Source organism: Martes martes (genome assembly GCF_963455335.1).
Source record: "Martes martes genome assembly, chromosome: 3".
Taxonomy (NCBI): Eukaryota; Metazoa; Chordata; class Mammalia; order Carnivora; family Mustelidae; genus Martes; species Martes martes.
This window is the reverse complement of record NC_137890.1, coordinates 11,381,457-11,400,320: the sequence shown is the minus strand read 5'-3', so window position 1 is coordinate 11,400,320 and position 18,864 is coordinate 11,381,457. Positions and strand designations below refer to the sequence as shown.

The 18,864-nt window shown below is 51.2% G+C and overlaps 1 protein-coding gene across 2 annotated transcripts in view; it reads left to right on the top strand.

Annotated features, from left to right (window-relative positions):
- Window positions 1-18,864, top strand: part of UBAC2 (UBA domain containing 2) — a 171,751-nt gene that overhangs the window by 128,311 nt on the left and 24,576 nt on the right. For both annotated transcript variants that reach the window (XM_080798195.1, XM_080798196.1), the window contains one exon: window positions 2,655-2,897. In XM_080798195.1, the coding sequence (XP_080654321.1) occupies window positions 2,655-2,897 (243 nt within the window). The remainder of the gene's footprint in view (window positions 1-2,654; window positions 2,898-18,864) is intronic.

Below are 18,864 nucleotides of genomic sequence, written 5' to 3'. Positions count from 1 at the left end.
TGTTAAGATTTTATTTTGAGTTACATTGACTTTGTATCTTGATTTGGTGAAAATTTGTATATTAATAGTTTTACATCTTCCCATTCATGGATGTGATGCCTTTATTTATTACTAGGATTTTCTTCAGTGTGCCTTTTTTTTATAGTTTCAAAATTTTCTTTTTAACAGTTTGCTATTCTGCAGATAGTTAATGCTTTTTCCTTTCTAGGCAGTCTGTTTTATCTCTGGTAACTTTTAAGGGCTTCTTTGTTTCACAACAGTGCGTCTAGATATAAATTCCATTTTATTATCTCTCTTGGGACTCTCGCATTATCGACCTGGGATTTATATTCTTTATTAATTCTTGAGAAATCTTAACTGTTATCTCTTGAAGTACAGTCCTGCTCTGTCCGTGTTCCCTCCATTGTCGTCTTCTGGAAGCTGTATGAGACCTCACTCTGTGAGACCTTTGTCTGGGCAGAATCTTGGGGGCAGAGCCCCGGGCCTCCCCTCGGAGTCGGCTCTGCCCACTTCAGGAACCTCCTTGGTTCACGCCTGCAGAACTTTTACCTTCTCCCTGGAGGAGAGAGGGTGGGTATGGGCGACACTGGGTTGGGCAGGAATTGGGGTTGCTTCCTCTGGAGACAGGCCCTCGCATCGCTCCGGCCTTCTGCGTTCCTGGTGCCTCTAATCCCTGAGCCTGTCTGAACTCTCGGGGACCTTGCCAGCACTTGGATTTACCTTTCTTCCCCTGCGCCAAGTGATTTCTAAATACTCAGTGTTTCCCATTTTGTTAGTGTGGTTCAGGATTACAGATGCTTTCTAGTTTCATTCAATGTGGAATTTGTTTCTGTTTTCATTTTCTTGGTTCTTCTGTACCAGTTTTGAGAGAAGTGACATAGAAGTTATTTGAAACCCAAACTCCTTTGCCTTCTCTCTTCCCTCTGCACGAGTCTGTGTCTTGCTCCTACCACAGCACCGAAACTGTACTTATAAGGTCATCAAAGGCTTCCGTTTTTGCCAGATCCGGGGGTCATTTTACTCCCTGGCCTGGTTGACCACAGAGCTGTGTGGTTCATACTGGCTGTCCCCAGCCTGAGATGTTCTCTGTGCTTTGCGGACGCTAAGCCTTTTCCGCCTGTCCCCTGGTGGGCTGCCAGATGGCTCCACTGGCTTCTCCTACCCCGTCCACGCACAGAATATTGCTGGGTTAAATCCGAAGTTCTCCCTTCTGTTGTTTGTCCCGCACCCTTGCTCTTACCTATTCCCGTTGCTTGAACTGCTGTCAGTGCCCCAGACCCCCAGATCCTTACCTCTGCTGAGCTTTCCCTGGAGGTCCAGGTCCCCGCCCGGATCTCTCCTAGATGCTCCCGGGCCCACCGCTGCGTCGCATTTCTGTTTGCGCTGCCTGAGATGTTCTTCCCACGTCTTCAGATCGCTGGCACCCCATTATCCTGAAGAGCTTTGCTCAAATGTCGCTTCCTCCAAAGCTTCCCTGACGCTGACCTACAGATAGTCCCTGCTCCAGGCCACTTTATTTTGTTTCCTTCACAGAACTTATCTGGAATTGTTTTATGTGTTTGCTGCCTCACTCCGTATTTGCCATACCGACCACTGTTAACCCGTACAAGAACAGGGCCTTGTCCATCTTGTCCTCCACTGTCCGCTGAGTGCCTGGAACAGTGCTCAATAAAGTCTTGCCTCATAATTGATTTAGATTTTATTAAAACATTAAAGTGTACTTTTCTCCTATTAGCACATTGTCAAATATTTTCTAATTTGCTATGAATAATTTATCTTAAGAATCAGATTCACAAAATTAAAGATTTTTTTTACAAAAGAATAGCCAAACTCATTTTAACCTAGAAAACCAGTCTTTAGATGTCTCATACCATATGAATTACCTTAAAGATGAAAAAAAAATAGGCTTGTTTGTAAGTAGAATTGTGAATTACTATTGGTGAGGATTTTAAAACTAGAAAAATCAGTACTTGAAAAATGTATCAGAACACTATGTAAATTGTAAACTGTCTTTATTTTCTGATAAATTTCTTATATGGCTGGGTTGCATCATTGGCCATTAAAGTTTGGTTTTTTTTTTAAGATTTTATTTATTTGTCAGCAAGAAAAAGAGAGAGCACAAGCAGGAGGATTGACAGGCAGAGGGAGAAGCGGGGATCCCGATGTAGGGCTCGATCCCAGGACCCTGGGATCATGACCTGAGCTGAAGGCAGACGCTCAAACCTTTGAGCCACTCAGGCATCCCTTAAAGTTGGTTTCTGCCAGTATCTCTCTGATGGCCATCTGCCAGTAAGAGTAACCACAGAGGTAGTACAGTGTGAAAGTGTTTCAGTAATCAGATCTTGTATGGCTTTTTTTGTTAAAGAAAACATTGTTTTTTAAATACTTGGCCAGTTCTTTGAGTGCGAAGTGGTTAGGATTTTGCTGTCTCTTCTAGCTTTATAAAAACAAATTTGTTTAGTGAGTAAATTAAGTTCTTGTTTACTTGTCCTGCTTACTGCTATGCACCTGGTAGGAGTGTTGGTTACCACCCAGCACTGCTAGAATGAAGGAGCATAGCCTGGGAAGTATTTTGTGGTCTTCCTGATTTCTGTGTTAGTATGTTCTCGAACGCGGTTACGGTGAAACCATCCCATTGGACCTCCTTCTTTCAGGCATCGGGCCTCTGCTACCACAGCAAAGTATTCCGGCTCCACCAGGCGCTCTGCGTTCCCATATGGATGGCGAAGTTCTTTTCTTGGACGCTGGAGCCTATCTTCTCATCTCCAGAACCCGCCACCGAAGCCCGGATTGGGATGGGGGCCACCGTCGACATCCAGAGACAGCAGAGGATGGAGCGGCTTGACCGGCAGCTGACGCTCTCTCAGTTTGCACAAGTGAGACGACAGAGACAGCAGGTAAGCAGCGGCAGACAGATTGGAAAGGCCCAAGTGCTCGGCACACTTCACCTCTGCGGCTTACCATGTAACCGAGAGGACGCGCCACTCCTGCGCATGGCAGCCTGGAGAACTTGACGTTTCCACATAGGATGTAGGTCTCTGTTAGTGGTTTTCTTAGCGCTTTGGGTTTTTTTGGTTTTTTTAGTAAAAAAAAAAATTTGCAGCTGAAAGGACTGGTCAAACTGGGCATTCTCATTCCACTTCTATTAGATAAACATAATTTCTTAGAGAAACACCAACCTAGTTAACATGATATTTATCTGTCCTTATAATCTTGTAAAAGCCACAGTGTGTTCCTGTTAAAAATGCTGGTTATCATGTGCGCTGCAGTGAAGGGCAGATGTGAAGCTTCTCGATTTTCCTTGGTTGAAAGGGAGAGACTGTGAAGATGAGAAAGTTTCAGGGGAATAACCAGTGAATCAAAGGCTGTGTTTTCTTAGCCTCGTCATCAGTATCAGGAAATACTGCACATTTATCTATAAAAACTGCTGTATGCAATCACTCTAACGGCACCCCATCTTTCAAGGGTTACTATATGTCAGCCCGACCCTCCTACTGATCTCGCTCTGGCACTCTGCCATCCAGCACACCGGGCTCTTTATCTCTATGTCCGTCTCCTTTACCTCTGGGGTATGAGAGAGGATACTGTTCTCTCACGCCATCTCCCTGTTTCCTTCCTGCCTTAACTGGGTGTGAGAACTAGGTCTGCAGGCCTCACGGTGGTCTGGAAAAGTGAGATCAAGTGTGGTATCCCAGGTGTCCCATTGGAGATAGGGGTCCTAGAGTTTATTTACCCTTATTATTGGGCTGAGCCTATAGGTGAAAAAGAAAACCCAGGTTGTTCCCTACAGAGGTATTTGACCTTGAGATGACTCTGGAACATACAACAAAGACACCTGTGATAGAGTTAAATGTGGAGGACAGACCTCTCTCTCAGGTCAGAGCTAGAGGTATAGACCACGGAGTCAGCTTCGTAGGGTTGACTAGGTGCTAAGCGAGTCCTTTAAGAGAATTACATCCAAGATGAACATAAGCCACAGACGGAGCCTTGTGAGTAGCAAGAGGGGGAGCTGGATCCTATAAGGAAAGAGAAGAAAGAATGAAAAGTATGAGAACTCAGAAAGACCAGTGTCCAAAAAATGAAGTCATGGTGGGTATAAATATTTTCCAGGTAGAATGGGCAGAGCTGTGGGGGAGAGAAACAGACAGGGTATGATTCTGAGGTTTCTGGCTTAGATAATGGGATGGATTGATGACAGCACCATTTCACCAATACCAACAGAGCGGATCTGGGGGAAATACATTGACTGAGGTGCCTTCGGAATACCTAGGACTCCCCATTAGATAGCTCGTGGAGCCCATGCTCGTGAGCAAACCAGAGAGGTCGTATTGCTTAGCTTGGCGTCCCCAGGGACATCTTCATGCATCAGGTTTCTTAGGGAACACTGTCGGAATCCACATCTTTCGGGGGGACTGAACAAGAATTATGAAGAGGGTCTGAGCCAGCTTCACAGAGAGCCATGGAGAGCCCTTCCAGATTGCACTGGATTTGGCCAAAGAGCTGACTCTTGAAACCTCCACCAGCCAGTCACTGGGTGCAGACTGCAGGTCTCGGGCCGACTGGCTGTCCCGTGTTGCACGCTGTCCGCAGGGGGTGTCCCTGGAGAGCTGTCCGTTGCCAGCAGTCCCCCTCGGCAGGCAGGTGGAGCACTTCTGTCCTGGGGAGGCAGGGGATCCGGGCGGTGGGCCAAAGCGCCCACCCCTTGTGCTGCTGGCATCTTCCTGGTTGACAGAAGTTCTTGGAGCAGCTCCTGCAAGACTCCAGTGACGCTCTTGCCCCAGGAGAAACCTTCAGGAGGAAGATTAGGACACACTTCATCCCCTTCTGCTGGAGTTGCTCTCCAGGCCACCCTGGCCACCCCCTCCCTCTTCTACTTTCCATTCCACCGTTGGCAGGAAGACAGTCTTGGTGAAGTGACACAGAGCGTCATCCCTGTGAGGTCTCAGTCCCCGGTCACCGTGCCTCTCTCAGGCTGTGTCTGCTGCTCTTGTCCTTTTACCGTAAAAAACCAGGGCATGGGCATCCCAGGAGACGCCCTCCTGCCACACGTTTTTCCCTCCTACTTTTTGTCCCCCTAGTTGTGCTTTTTCCGGAGGATTACAGTTACTTAATCCTGCCATGAAAATGACTTCTTTCCTGGCCTGCTGCTGTCTGCACAAGAGCCCAAAATGACTGGGCAGCAGCTCTCACTTCACATGTAATGGCCTTCTTATCTTGACCCCAGTGGAAGTGTTACCCTCTTGGGAGGTGAGCTCTCTGAACCCATGGAATCTAGTTTCAGGGACAGGAAGCCCAGATTCCCAAGCGGGTCACTGGGTGAGAGGGTACTTAGGGCCACTGCCCCCACTCTGTCTTCTTCGCAGGGCCCACGTGTTCTCCCTGCTGGGCACGCAGCACCTGGATGGTGGTTGTTGATTTAGGGTTTGTACTGCGTGCCGGAACCGCCAGAGCCGTCCTTGCAGAGCTCCCCCTCCAGACTGGTGAGCCGTGTGATGTGTGAGGGGGTCGGTGCCGCCCGTGCACCCCTCGTAAGTGACCTTGCGATGTGACACGACGTTAGCTTGGAGCCTGGTGGGTGGAGCAAACTTCTGTAACCCCCAGGTGGTGGCTCTGGCTGACAGAAAAGGCAGCGGACCTAGAACCAGAGTGCATGTCCGCTCCGGTGATGCCACGTTGCTGCCTTCGTTAGCGTCCACTTAGGCTACCACAGCAGAACATTCTTTCCTTCCTGTTGTGGAGGCTAGAAGTCCAAGATCAGCGTGCCAGCAGGGTCGGTTTTGGAGAGGACTCTCCTGGGCCTGCAGATGACCCGCCTTTCCCACTCCGGCCTCACATGGCCTTTTCCCAGAGTGCGCATGTCTTGGTGTCTCGTCTTAGGAGGACAGCAGTCCTGTTGGATTCAGGTCCCACCCTTATGATCTCGTTTAACCTTAATTATCTCCTGAAAGGCCCTGTCCCCAGCTCTGGTCACAAGGGGGGTTAGGAACTTCAACCTGTGAATTTGGGGGTGGGCAGCTTTCGGTTCATAACACTGTCCCTTCCAGAGTGAAAAGGGCCCAGCATAGCCTGTCTTGCACTGGCTGCTGCTTCTCCTTGAGGGGGAGTGGTGTGCAAGGGCTCAGCACTGGTCTCTATTGCTGTCACTAGCCAGTCCAGCCCGAGAGTGGGGCCGTCCCTGCCGTCCTGGCCACTCCTCCTGTGCCAGCACTGGGTGGCTGGTGACAGGGGCTGGCTCATGTCAGTTGCCTGAGTCATTCCGTCTCTCCGGCAGTAGATGTTTCTGGTAGATAAGCATGCCAGTATAATGCTCAAGCGTTGTCTCAGTGTGTGCCTTCACAGATCTTTCGCTTTGTGCTGGCGTAGTTCATCTCTCTGCCCAGTGGCTGCTCCGTGCCCTCTGTCATCCACCTGTGCCCCTCACTGGGCTCCGGGGTCACGGGCGGTCGGTCATTACTTCGACTCTTTGAGCAAGGCTGGTGGGTACTCCGTGGGCAGGAGAGAAGTGCAAAACGTGTCCTTTCCGCAGTGACTCTGTGATCAAGTTCAGGGAGCCTTGGCGGATATACTTGAATTAGAGAACATCCGGGAACAAGGAATCATTGGCCTGAGCACCCAGAGCGTAAGGTAGCCGAGAAGAGCGCTGTCCCTGCTGCCCGCTACCGTGTGGTTTCAGTGGGAGGACAGACAGGATTGGGTGGGCTGAGATGAGGCAGCTAATACCCAAGCCAAGAACCAGCAGGAGTGGGGCAGGCAGGGAGGTGATTAGAGGCCCTGGAAAGGAAGACCCCAAGAAGGCCCCCCGGTCGAAGCAGGGCCAGGTACAAGTGAGAGACAGGAAATCATTCTGCACCTGTAATAGAGGGTGCTTTAACCTGACGACAGATTTGGGTTTCGACACAGGAGGCTGTGAAATGCGGTTTAGCTGGTAGTAAAGGCAGGACAGTGTTCTAGAAAAATCTGTCTTATTGCAGTGTGTACTGTGGACGGGAGAAAGGAGAGAGCAAGGAGGAGGAGACAGATAGAATACGATCTTTAAATCCAGCTGTGTGAGTGCCGTGGCCAAAATCAGGGCATTCTCTGTACTGGGCACCTCCCCGCTCGCTCCCTGCTGTTTCTCGAGGCTCTGCCATCCCAGCAGGTGACCCCCCGTCCCTCCCATTCACCCCGCTGTCAGCTCCAGCAGCCAGATCTGGGTTATGGACCAGACTCCCTCTCTCCTGGGCTCCAGTCCCAAACATCCCCCGCCCACTGGACATCTCCACCTGCACACTCCATGGGCACATGAAATCTTCATTTCTTGGCTAAAATGGCTTTTCCTCACTCCCTCCCCAAATGAAAACCACTATCACCTGCCCAGAGACCCAAGCCAGAACATCCTGGCTTCACCTGCGGGTAGAAAGCCGTCATCCCCCGTCTCCCTCCCACTGCCTTAGCTCATCAACACTTAGCTTGCCTCTGAGTCTGGCCCCTCTCCTGTCCCGGCCCCACGAGTCGTCCCCCAGGGTGATCTCTTTGACACACAAATCTGACTGTTTCACTCCACCAAACTCCTTCAGAAGCCCTTCGTGGCTTTCAAGGTAGTTAACACTCATTACCCGGAGCCCTTCCTGCGTTTTAGCCACGTGTGCTCGCCCAGCCCCACACGCAGCCTTCGGCTAACCCCGCTCAGCTCAGGGGTGTATCAGAGCCCCAGTGTCTCTCACCACGTGCCCTCGCTTCTGCCCTGTGCTCTGCCTGAGACAAACTACCCCCACCCTCGCCCAGCACATGCACAGGGTCTGCTTGTCCAACTCCTGTTCATTCAGGGCTCCATTCAAACATCACCTCCTCTGGGAAGCCTGCTGCAGCCTCCCGGTCGGCTCTGATCCTCTCTCTAGCCCGCCAGCCCCTGGGGTCTCGTTCGTGGCCCTCACCACGATCAGGTGCCTTACTCCGATTGACTTCCCTCTCTCTGCCAGTAGTGTGTCTTGGGGTGGGTGGAGACTTTTTTCTCTGTAGCGCCAGCATGTGAGTAATGCTTGGCACATGGCAGGAACTCAGTATTTGGGGAATTCATGACAAATATGTGTACAATAAATATTTACAGAACAACTTGATGTACCAAGGCCAGCTGAATACAGGGGAATAGTGGGGCCTGGGAAGTGTCCAGATACCCTCTGTGAGAGGACACGTGGGAACAGACCATTAAAGACCCCCTGGGACCCACGTTTCCAGAGCCCAGGGGAGGAAGGAAGCGGTTCCAGGGAGGGAAGCAGAAACCCGTGCAGTTCCGCAGCCAGGGAGAACAGAATGTTTGCGGGGGAGTGGGAAGGCGGGTGTTCGGACTCAGGTACCCCCCACCCACCAAGTAAACTCGAAGCAGAGATAGTAAGGAGGAGAAGACCCTGGACTCAGCAAGAACCGGTTCGCTTTTTGGGAGTGCCGCTCGGAGAGGCCGCCCGCGGACTGGGAGCGGAGGGACACGTGTCACTTCCATTCTGAGCAGCTGGCCTCATTCCGGGGCCACCTGCGGTCTTTCAAGTTAGCTGTGATGTTGTACGACTGCAGACGTTTTTAGAACGCTCCCCGGGGTGTACAGCTTCCATGGCTTAAAGGATGGGGAGCGCCGGGACGACTCTGTCCCCGTGCTTCCCCTAGAGCTTGAGGCCAGAGCACCAGTAGGGCCAGAGTGTAGTGTCCTTAAGTTCATGAGGCCCAGCGATGTGATCTTTCTGGACCTGCTCATGGTGCTTACTGCCGACAGGCCCCGAACCGTTGTCTCGAGGACTCGTAGTGACGGTCACTGTGTTTACCGCATGGTAGGGCCCCAGTCCTCCCTTCTGGTCCTCCCACTCCTCTGTGCATCCTGGGGCAGCGTCTCAGGCCGTGGCTGCTGTCCTCTCCCTGGCAGCCGCTGGCCGCGTGGCTGGGCCCGGCTCAGAGTCACTGTGGTACTCGGCAGCCGCGGGTCATTTTTCCACTTTGGCCGTTACGTGACCTCTCACGGGTCTGTGCTGCATTCCCTCATTGAGGGGTAGGTGAGCTCTTGACAGCCAGGAGCTGTGCGTTTTGCTTGTTTTTGTCTCTCGCGGTCCTGCTGGAGTGTGTAGCACTGGGCGCGTGAAGGACACTGCTCGGGCCCTCGAGAGATGGGCAGTGCTAGGGGAGGAGACACGGGCAGGGCAGGCGCTGGGTCCCGGCTGGAGCTCGTGTGCAGCAGAACCGGAGTCCCGGTCCCCCTCCGTGCCTGAGAGCAACCTTGAAGACACCAACATTCAGGTAGGTGTTTCAGGCCCAGGGAACCCAGGGAGAAGAAATAGAGAGCCTCGAAACAGCTGTGGGAGCGACCGCTAACTGCCTTCGCAGGTTTCCCGAAGGAAGAGGCCGGGGAGAGCGCGGAGGCCCGGACAGAGCAGCTCTTAGGCCGCGTGAAAAGTTGTTTTTCCTTTTGTTCTGCAAGAAGTCATGAGTCACTGAGGCCTTATGAGGAGGGGAGCAGGTTAGGTTTGTTTTTCAGAAGGATTATGTTGGCCATCATCTGAGTGATGAGTGGAAAAGGTGACCCGGGGGAAGAAGGCCCGTGGGGAGGTGACAAGGGCTGCGTGTTCTCAGGGTGTGTGGTGAGGCGGGGCTCCCTGACGGAGTGAGAGCAAAGGGCCACAGTCAGGCCTCACAGGGCGTCTGCGTGGTCGCATCCCTGGGGCAGCCCTGAAACCCCCACAGGCGTGAGCATTTGAACGTCCGACTTGCTGCGCATCTCCACGGCTTCTCGGCTCGTGGGGCCCTCTCTGCCGGTCGTGAGGGAAGACGCCCAGGTGCTGCACTGTAGGAAAGCACCAGAATGGAAGTGAAGGAGCAAGGAATTTGCAGTGAAGGGATCAGCCCTGTGTTGACAGGGAAATCTGTACACAGTCTACCTAATAGCATTGTCATGAGGATAAAAGATTTTATACGGAATTACTTTATATTCCAGAAAGATCTATAAATATTAGTTGTTATGATCTCACTGGATGTCTGTTTTCTGGCCCTCAGTGTTTGAGGAAAGTTCTGATTTAGGAGCTAACCTGATAGTCACTCCTCTTAAAAACTTGTAACCCCTAGAACAAGGGTCAGTAGGCTTGGCCGCAAAGCTAAGACTGGGTTGTGCATTGTCAGTGGTTCTCTGAGTACCTGCAGAGGATCTTCAGTTTTGCCTCTTGGTCTTCAAAGCCTGAAACACTCACTACCTGATCTTAGATAAAAAAGAACTTTGCCGGCCTGCTGCTCTAGAAGATTCTGTAGCTGGCAGCTTTCAAAGCGAAGTTTTACCAAGAAGTCTTAATTCTCTCTGGGTGCTGATCATCTGTTAGTTGTGTGCCTGCCAGTTTCTCTATTGTTTCATCTTCAATGCCACGATGAAAACTTGGTGTTTGAACTTTCCAGAAGGTGCTTCTCTAAGAATCTCCATTTCCCTTGGAAGCAGAGGTCTGGTGAAGCCCTCTGTGGGTGCACCGTGCGTGGTGTGAGCCAGGAGGGGGTTTTGTCACGAAAGCGATGGAGTCTGTTGGTGCTGATTTCTTCATTGTCTCTTCCCTTCTTTGGGCTTCCCAGTGTTTCCTAGATGACAAGCAGCTCTGTGTTCAGTAGTAAGCGCTCTGTTTGACCCACAAGGAAAGAAGATGTTGCCGCCTACGGCCGCTCACCGTTATTTACAGATGCATTTCAGTTATTTTTGCAGTGTTCAGTTGACCCGAGCGGGTTGGATCCTCTCACCCTCTCTTAGTTACATTTTGTGGCTGTGAAAATTGTTTCTCTTATCCACCCCGGCGACCGTTGTTAGGTAACACCTAACATATACATTATTATGAGTCATATCTGCCCTGCAAATCATGAGTGTTCGTATCATTAATCAAGTATTTTAAAAATTTAATAAAGTACTTTTAGTGTATTAAAAATGCTCACAGGGGGGTGCCTGGGTGGCTCAGTGGGTTAAGCCTCTGCCTTCGGCTCAGATCATGATCTCAGGATCCTCGGATCAAGTCCCACACTGGGCTCTCTGCTCAGCAGGGAGCCTGCTTCCTCCTCTCTCTCTGCCTACTTGTGATCTCTGTCAAATAAATAGATAAAATCTTTAAAAAAGAAAAAATGCTCACAGGTTTTCAATATGTGTGTTAAGTGCACAATTCAGTGATTTTTAATATATGGACAGAGTTGTGTAACCATCAGCACGTTCAGTTTATTATCCCAAAAAGAAACCGTGCCCAGTAGCACTCACTCCTCAGTCTCCCCAGACCCCTAGCCCTAGGCAGTCACTAATGTGTTCTTTCTAGATTTGCCTGCTCTGGACTTTTCATGTAATGGAGCTGTGTGCAGTCTGGTCCCCTGCGGGCCACTCATCCATGTCGCAGTGTGTGATTATTCTCAATGTGTGTAAACAGCAGGACCCACTAGTAGACCTTTGTGCCAGCATGTGCTGTCCCACCAAGTGACTTTCTGGCATTGCCCCTTCCCCTGGTTAGGCCTCTGATGGGCTTCTTACTTACCTCTTAGCCTCACCAGCACTACAATTTCCATTAACAGTTACTTTCCACAAGATATATTTAGGGTCCCACCAGGCTCTGGGGAGCAGCACAGGGAACAAGACGGCACAGCAGGATCCTTCCTCTCCCTGAGCTGAGAGGAGAACAAAACAATTAGAGTAGAATGTCAGGCGCGCTCTACCAGGAGAGGCGCCCAGCCTGTCCACTGGGGGTTAAGGAGTACTTTGTGCAGGAAGTACATTCCAAGTGGGGCCCTGCAAACGATATCCCTGTACCTTCACATGTGTGTGTGTGCGCGTGTGTGCACGTGTGTGTGCGCGCGTGTGTGTAGCAAAGGAGTCCACCTTGAATGCAGAGGGGCAGGTGCTCAGCCTGGATGAGCCCAGGCAGCCTTGATGGCACGTGGCATGCGGCACGCATCTCAGCACTTTTCCTTTTTAGCTTTGCTCTTTCACTTTTTGGCGCAATTTGATTTAAAAATCATTCTCGCCAAGTTGCTGTGCTGCCTTGTCAACAAAGCAATCTCTAACCAGCTAGCGCTGGTTCTTTTATGACTTTTCTCTTTTATGAGTGTGAGGTGTATAGTCTCAGGTGCGGAATAAGTTACTAGTGCTTAGTTGATAAAAATCTGCAAATTAAATGAAAATTAGGTGCAAGAGCTCTATTTTCAAGTGAAATTAAAGCCAAGCTGTTTATCTCGATCTATACCTCCTTGCAGAAACTCTTACGGTTTTGGTGCTTTGCTAGTTGATCATACTGACCTTTTTGACAAAAATTCAGAAGAGAAAGATAGGATCAATCTAAACTCTAATCCATCTCCAAGACTGACTCATTAAGTGACCTCGAGAAAATCATTTCTATTTTCCATTCTGCCTTGGTGCCTTCATGAGAAAGAAGAGTGTGGGACAGTCTCATGAGGGCACAGTCAGTATTTTGGAGAGACAGAAGTTATAAGCAGTCCTAGTCCTTTTCGTAACCTATCACTTACTAATCACTTTTTTTTTTTTAAGATTTTATTTATTTATTTGACAGAGATCACAAGTAAGCAGAGAGGCAGGCAGAGAGAGAGGGGGAAGCAGGCTCCCCGCCGAGCAGAGAGCCCGATGTGGGGCTCCATCCCAGGACCCTGGGATCATGACCTGAGCCGAAGGCAGAGGCTTAACCCACTGAGCCACCCAGGCGCCCCTACTAATCACTTTTTAAAACCACAAATGAATTTAGAGATGTGCCCCCAAAGTAGACCTAATGTTAAACAGGGGTATTTTAGAAAAATCATCCTCATAATCATTTTACAAATTTTTCCTGCCCCCTAAAAAGCCATCCCTGTGGGTTTTCAATACCAGAAAATGATTCTAGTTCAGGAAGGATCATTGGAGTACCCAGGAGTTTCTCAGGAAAAATCCTTCTGATCATCTTGTGAAGGCTTGAATTTCATGGAACCCAGTCCAGGCTCAGACCCTGCAGCCTGGTTCTGTGGTTGACAGATGTGGTTGATGCAGGAGGAGCCCTGGAATTTCCAGAGCGGTGAGTAATGACTCTTGTCCGAGATGATAATACAGATTAGTGATACTGTGATTTTTAAAAGACCGTACTTTTTAAAGTGATAGAGACTGATGCATGCAGCTGCGCCTGGATTCCAGGGCGGGGGTTGGGGAGGCACTGCGAGAGGCAGGCACAGTTCGTGGCTCCGAGCTTGGGCTTAGGGCTGAGAGTGGCCACCGCACAGCCCTTCCCTTGTCTGCATCTGCCTTCCCCACTGGGAGACCGTTCACCCTGCAGTTCCAGGAGGCCTGCTTGCCCGAGACGCTCACAGAGCTCCCTGCCCGGTGCGGCAGCACCGAGGAGCAGTCAGGACAGGACGAAGTGGAGGTCCCCTGGCGTGCCTCCCGCCGCGGCTCTGGCAGGTGGTCGCTGGGCTCATTTTGAGAGAGAACTGCTTGGGTCAAGATACCCTTCAGTGTATCGACTAGGAAGAGGCAGCTGACAGCTGGTGTTTCGGGATCATCCAGACCAGCTTCGCACTTACACCCAGGGAAACCTGGGCTCGCTGTCCGTGTGCTCTGATGTCAGCAGCTTGACTGAGTTCTCTAGAAGTTCAGCAGAGAGAGAGAGCACAGTAAGGATGGATTGTCGAAAAGAAACCAATTACAGGCCCAAAACAAGAGCTGCAAACAGTGAGGACAGTCGGAGGGAACAGGGGAAGGCATTTTAGGGACAGGCACACTTCGGGCGGACACAGTGAGTGGAAGGAACATGCACAGGAGAGGAAGAAATAACTTAGAATGGGTCTGGTAACAGGACAATAAATTCTCTGTGGGGGCAGGGGCGTCATGAAAGGACTTACGAGGAAGTTTCACCTGGTATATGGATTGGAGAGCGGCAGTGTTGGTGGCAGTGATGTCACTCGCCCGCAGGGCTGCTCATACTGGACAGGGACGGCATTGGTGGCACCAATGTCACTCGCCTGCAAGGCTACGCATACTGGGCAGGGACGGTGTTGGTGGCACCAAAGTCACTGGCCTGCAGGGCTGCGCGTATTAGGGACGGCGTTGGTGGCAGTGACGTCACTAGCCCACAGGGCTGCACATATTGGACAGGGACGGGGTTGGTGGCACCAGTGTCAGTCGCCTGCATGCTGCACATATTGGACAGGGACGGTGTTGGTGGCACTGATGTCATCCAAGAAGCTGTTGGCTTAATCTCAGAGTGGAACAACCAGGATTTAGAAAGTGGCACGCCCCCTTCGGAGGGAAGCTCCGTGTACTTGAGACTTGGCTGGGTTTGATGTACAAAGGAAAGACTGAGTCCAGCAGTCACCAGGCTCTCTGGATGCCAACCAAACATCAGAAGGGAAGGTCGCGCCCACCCAAGCACTCTCTGCTGCTTGAAGGATAGTAAGGGAGCGAGATGTGATCACTGAAGACCTGAAAATGGTTGGCCTCTCTGCGGGGGGAGAGGTAAAAAGAGGGGAAATCTTGAGTCATACCCAATCTCATTTTTTATTTATTTTATTTAGAGAGGGAGGAGGGAGAGGGAGACAGAGAATCCTAAGCAGGCTCCACACCCAGCATGAACCCTGACACGGAGCTCGATCTCACAACCCCAAGATCATGACCTGAGCCCAGATCAAGAGTCCGATGCTAAACTAAGCCAGCAGGCCCCCCCAGTCTCATTTTTAATGACGAGTTTCTCCTGTTCTATCAAAACACTTATGGTAACAACACCAGAACTAATTTTAATGTTGGCTTTTAATAGTTTTTGTGGAGAGCTCAAGTTAAGGAGGAAAAAAATGACCAGAACTTCGGCCGGCCAAGAAGGGGGAAAACGAAAGATAGAATGCAGAAGTCAGTCATTTCCTTACCGAAAGTGCTTTTATTCCTGTTTTCAAGGAAGGTGCGCTGAGGTCCTTACCCTGTGCCGTCCCTACCGTAACTTGGGTTCTGTGGTCACGAGCATGTAAATAAAACTAAGGAAAAAAGCTTTCAAACAAGAGATAGGTGTCCTCTTCCTCCACCAAATGTCCCCAGCCCGAGGCTGGGTCTGGGGACACGTGTTGTCTCCCTCACACCACCCCTCACCACCAGCTCCTCCTCACAGAAGAGGCTGAGCGTTCCCCTGCTCTACCAGAAGCCAAACCACCCCACTCCAGAAAGCTGGGGACATCTTTGATGCTGACTTCCCCATTCAGAGACAGGGGTCGGTCAGCCCGCCTTTGCAAAACAGTGACGGACACAAATGCTCTGTGTGGCTCAGCATGCGCTCCCAGTACCACACTTCGTCCTCGCGCCCCGAAGGGCAGGCAGCAGAGCCTGTCACCAGGGCGAACGGCGAAGCTGAGGCTGAGCCCTGCTGCTCTTTTCCAGACTTTCTTTCCCCTGCCACGCTGTGGCTCCCCAGCGGGAATTCACCGGGGACCGTGCTTTGTTGCTGCAAAAGAAGAATCCGTCTCTTACGTTTGCAGCTAAAGTAGAAACTAACTTGTTAGAATTGTACCTATGTCTCAGGAGAAGTAAGAGAGGCTGTGGTAGGAGCCTGGGGCCTCCCGAGAGAAATGTCACCACATAGAACACATGAGACTCGGGGAGCACGCCTGTTGGCTCGCACCCCAGTCACGGTGCTCCTTGCCATGGTAGCCCAGCTGCTGGGCTGTGTCCTAGGCTGTCACAAAGCCTCCTGACGGTAGCCTCTCCGGGTCGCTCTGTGCCCCTCCCCTCACTGACACCCAGCTCAGTCCCTAGGCCGGCACCCCTGGACCTCACCCTCCCAGCCCGAGACTAGAATGGAGCGAGGCCGCGGCCTCCGGAGCTCTGCTCGCCAGAGCAAGAAAGGAAGAAGAGACGTGGCCGAGAGCAGCAGGACTGGCGGGACTCCTGCCTTCCAAGCCAGAGGCTCTCCAAACCGAGCAAAGCCTTGTGTTTTGTCTCCTGATCTTACTACTGTGGAAAGTGCTCTCAGTTTTGCCGAGAAGAAGGGTATGAAATGAAGTGTCTGAGTCCCCAAAACCGGTCAGTAGCATAAACCACAAAGAAAAAGTGAAACCGAGAGCTGCGAAAGTAGCCTGGGATTTTGTTCAAGTGCTCACTGAGTCTCCCTCTAACTTATTCTTTTCTCCCAACACCTGCTAAGACGCTTGCTGCCGGCGAGATTTGTATCTTAGGAAATTCGCTGTGAAACCCCCGCACCCTGATGCAGGCCTGAAACAGCGCAGTGAGAGTGCGACGGAGAGAGATGGGTAGAGATTCCCAGACATTGAGGAGTTACTGTCGACAGAGCCTAGTGGTCTGGCTTATGCAAGTGGGTGGGTATTGACATCAATCCCCAGGATTGGGGACACAGAGACATGGGATTGAAGATGAACGTTGTTCGAGACATGTTCCATCTTAGATGTCTCTGGAACATCCAAGTGGGAGTGTCCAGGAGGCAGGTGTGTAGCTCTGGGGTGCAGCACTGGGAGGTAGGGGTTTCGGAGTTTCCACCACATGCGTGGTGACTAAAGCCCTAGGAAAGCCCAAGCCCCTGGGGATGGGACATGGAAAAGAAGAGGAATAACCCCACACAGAACCTAAGGGGCCCTGGAATTTCAAGGATAGGAGTAGAAGACAGCTGCGAGGGGCACTGAGAAGGCATGACCAGAGAGCTAGAAAGACCGAGAAAGTGGACGGCCACGAGAGCGGAGCAGGGAGGGGTCGTAGGCCCAGTGCCCCCGGGGTTTCTAGCAGAGAGCTGAGGTGGTTCCTCTGGATCACGTAAAGGGTGTTATTGGTACCCTAGAAGCAAAAGGGAAAAATGAATGGTTAGAAGACCAAAGTGAGTTTCTAGAAGGCACGCAGTCACCCAGCTTCTCTTTCTAGCTTCATTGCCTGAGGTCCTAACAGGTACATTAGTAGACACCAGATAATTATGCTGCTTTTAGCTTAACTAGTGCTAATAAAACAGACCAGTCTTTTCTGTGGTAGAACTTCCCAGCCACCGTGTCATGGTCACAGATGGGCTGCGATACGGATCCCCTCAGCCCACGGGGCCGCTGGCTGCAGGGAGCTTTGGTGGTCTGTTCCGAGAGTGTCATGCAGATACATCTTCTCCTGTATGTGCCGTGACGTGGAGAATACTGGAAAGTCCTGGTCTGTGGAGGGTTAGTAATTCCTAGCATGGGTGCCGCCTCATTTCCTCTGCTCCTCAGGCAGACATCACCACGCAGTCTTATCGTCTCCCTACTGAACCCACAGCCTCCCTCTGACTCTCCCGGCCGGGGTCCCCGGGCAGCCACAGACTGCGCAGAGCAGAGAGCCCTGCTGCCTGCGCGACGCTCAGGCCTCGCACACGGATGAGGCCTTTCAGCCGCCGCAGCCTGGGGATCCAGCGTGCCTCGCTCCCAGCGACCGGCCCTTCTCAGAGAAGAGGATGGTGCCTCCAGAGAGACTTTTACTTGTTCTCAACCATCTCCTTCACAGTGTCCACTCCGTAATTGTTCTGCATTTCGCTCTGTGACTGGGGAGCGAGTGCAGGCTGCCCTGAGCCTCGAGCCGTACTGGCTGCCTTGGGAGTCTGTGGGGAGCGCCGTTCTCGCCCCGTCACAGCCCCGTGGGCCCCACAGTCGAATTGGCAAGACAAGAAATAACTCTGGAAGGCATAATGCAGACATTAGGTGGGGACAATAGCTGATATATATAATAAGCTTTTAGAAGTTTTCAGGCTTGGGGCGCCTGGGTGGCTCAGTGGGTTAAAGCCTCTGCCTTCAGCTCAGGTCATGATCCCAGGGTCCTAGGATCAAGCCCCAAGTCAGGCTCTCTGCTCAGTGGGGAGCCTGCTTCCTCTCTCTCCACCTGCCTCTCTTTCTACTTGTGATCTCTGTCTGTCAAAGAAATAAAAAGTCTTAAAAAAAAAGTTTTCAGGGTCTGTTTTAAATGCTTTCCATGTATTAACTCATTTATTTCCCATAATGTCTTTATGAGGTAAGTGTGGTGTTATTCTCATAGAAGAGGAAAACAGGCTCAGAAAAATTTCTCTCAGACTACGGCCCGAGGTCGCACCGTAAGTGGCAGGGCCGGGCTGGGAACCCAGGTCACCTAGCTCTGGGGACTGCTCTCGGTCCCTCAGCTGCCTCCGCCTGACTGCTCCTGTCTCCTCGCTCCTTAGTGCTCCCCGCCTTGTCCCTTGAAGCGGGTATAAACCTATTCTTTGAACAGGTTGACAAGTGTCTGGTTCTCCTCTCCATCTCCTCGTCCTTTCTAATTCAGTGAAGCCCCCGTCCTCTCTGAAGCTTCGCCCCCGTGCTTCGGCTGCGCGGTGCCCGCTCTGCACCTGCCGGGCCCTTTAGCTGATGCTGCTCGGCGCCCGTCTGAATTCTAGTCCACCTTGCCTCCTGATTTTTTCCATTTCCGGATGGTCTTGCCTTCCCCTGAGACAATGGGCTCCACGTGCACCTTGCTTCTACCCTCCCTTGGGAGTGGCCCACAGAGAGCCACTAGGGCACTGCTGTGACCCAGCTTCCCCGTGTAGACGCTTCTCAGCGTCCACGCCGCCTCGTCAGCCTGCCCTGAAACCCGCCAAAGCCTTTAGAGGTAGGGTTTAGTCCACGGGGCGTCTGCTTGATAAAGTGTTATGTTTACAGTTCTGAACTGGAAAATCGGTCACTTTTTAAATTTTTATAACAAATTTTATTTCATTTGAAGAATCTCTTTACCACTAATGACAGATATTTCATAAAAACGGTTGATCAAAATGCAAGCTGTTTCCTTTTTCCTCTTTTAAATATGTGGTTATTGCTTTTGAAGAAGACAAAGTAAAGGAAGCGTTTCCTGTTTGTAGAGGCTCATAGTTAACCTGCATCGAGAGCAAGTTAGTGTCAAAACATCCTAGAGCCTAG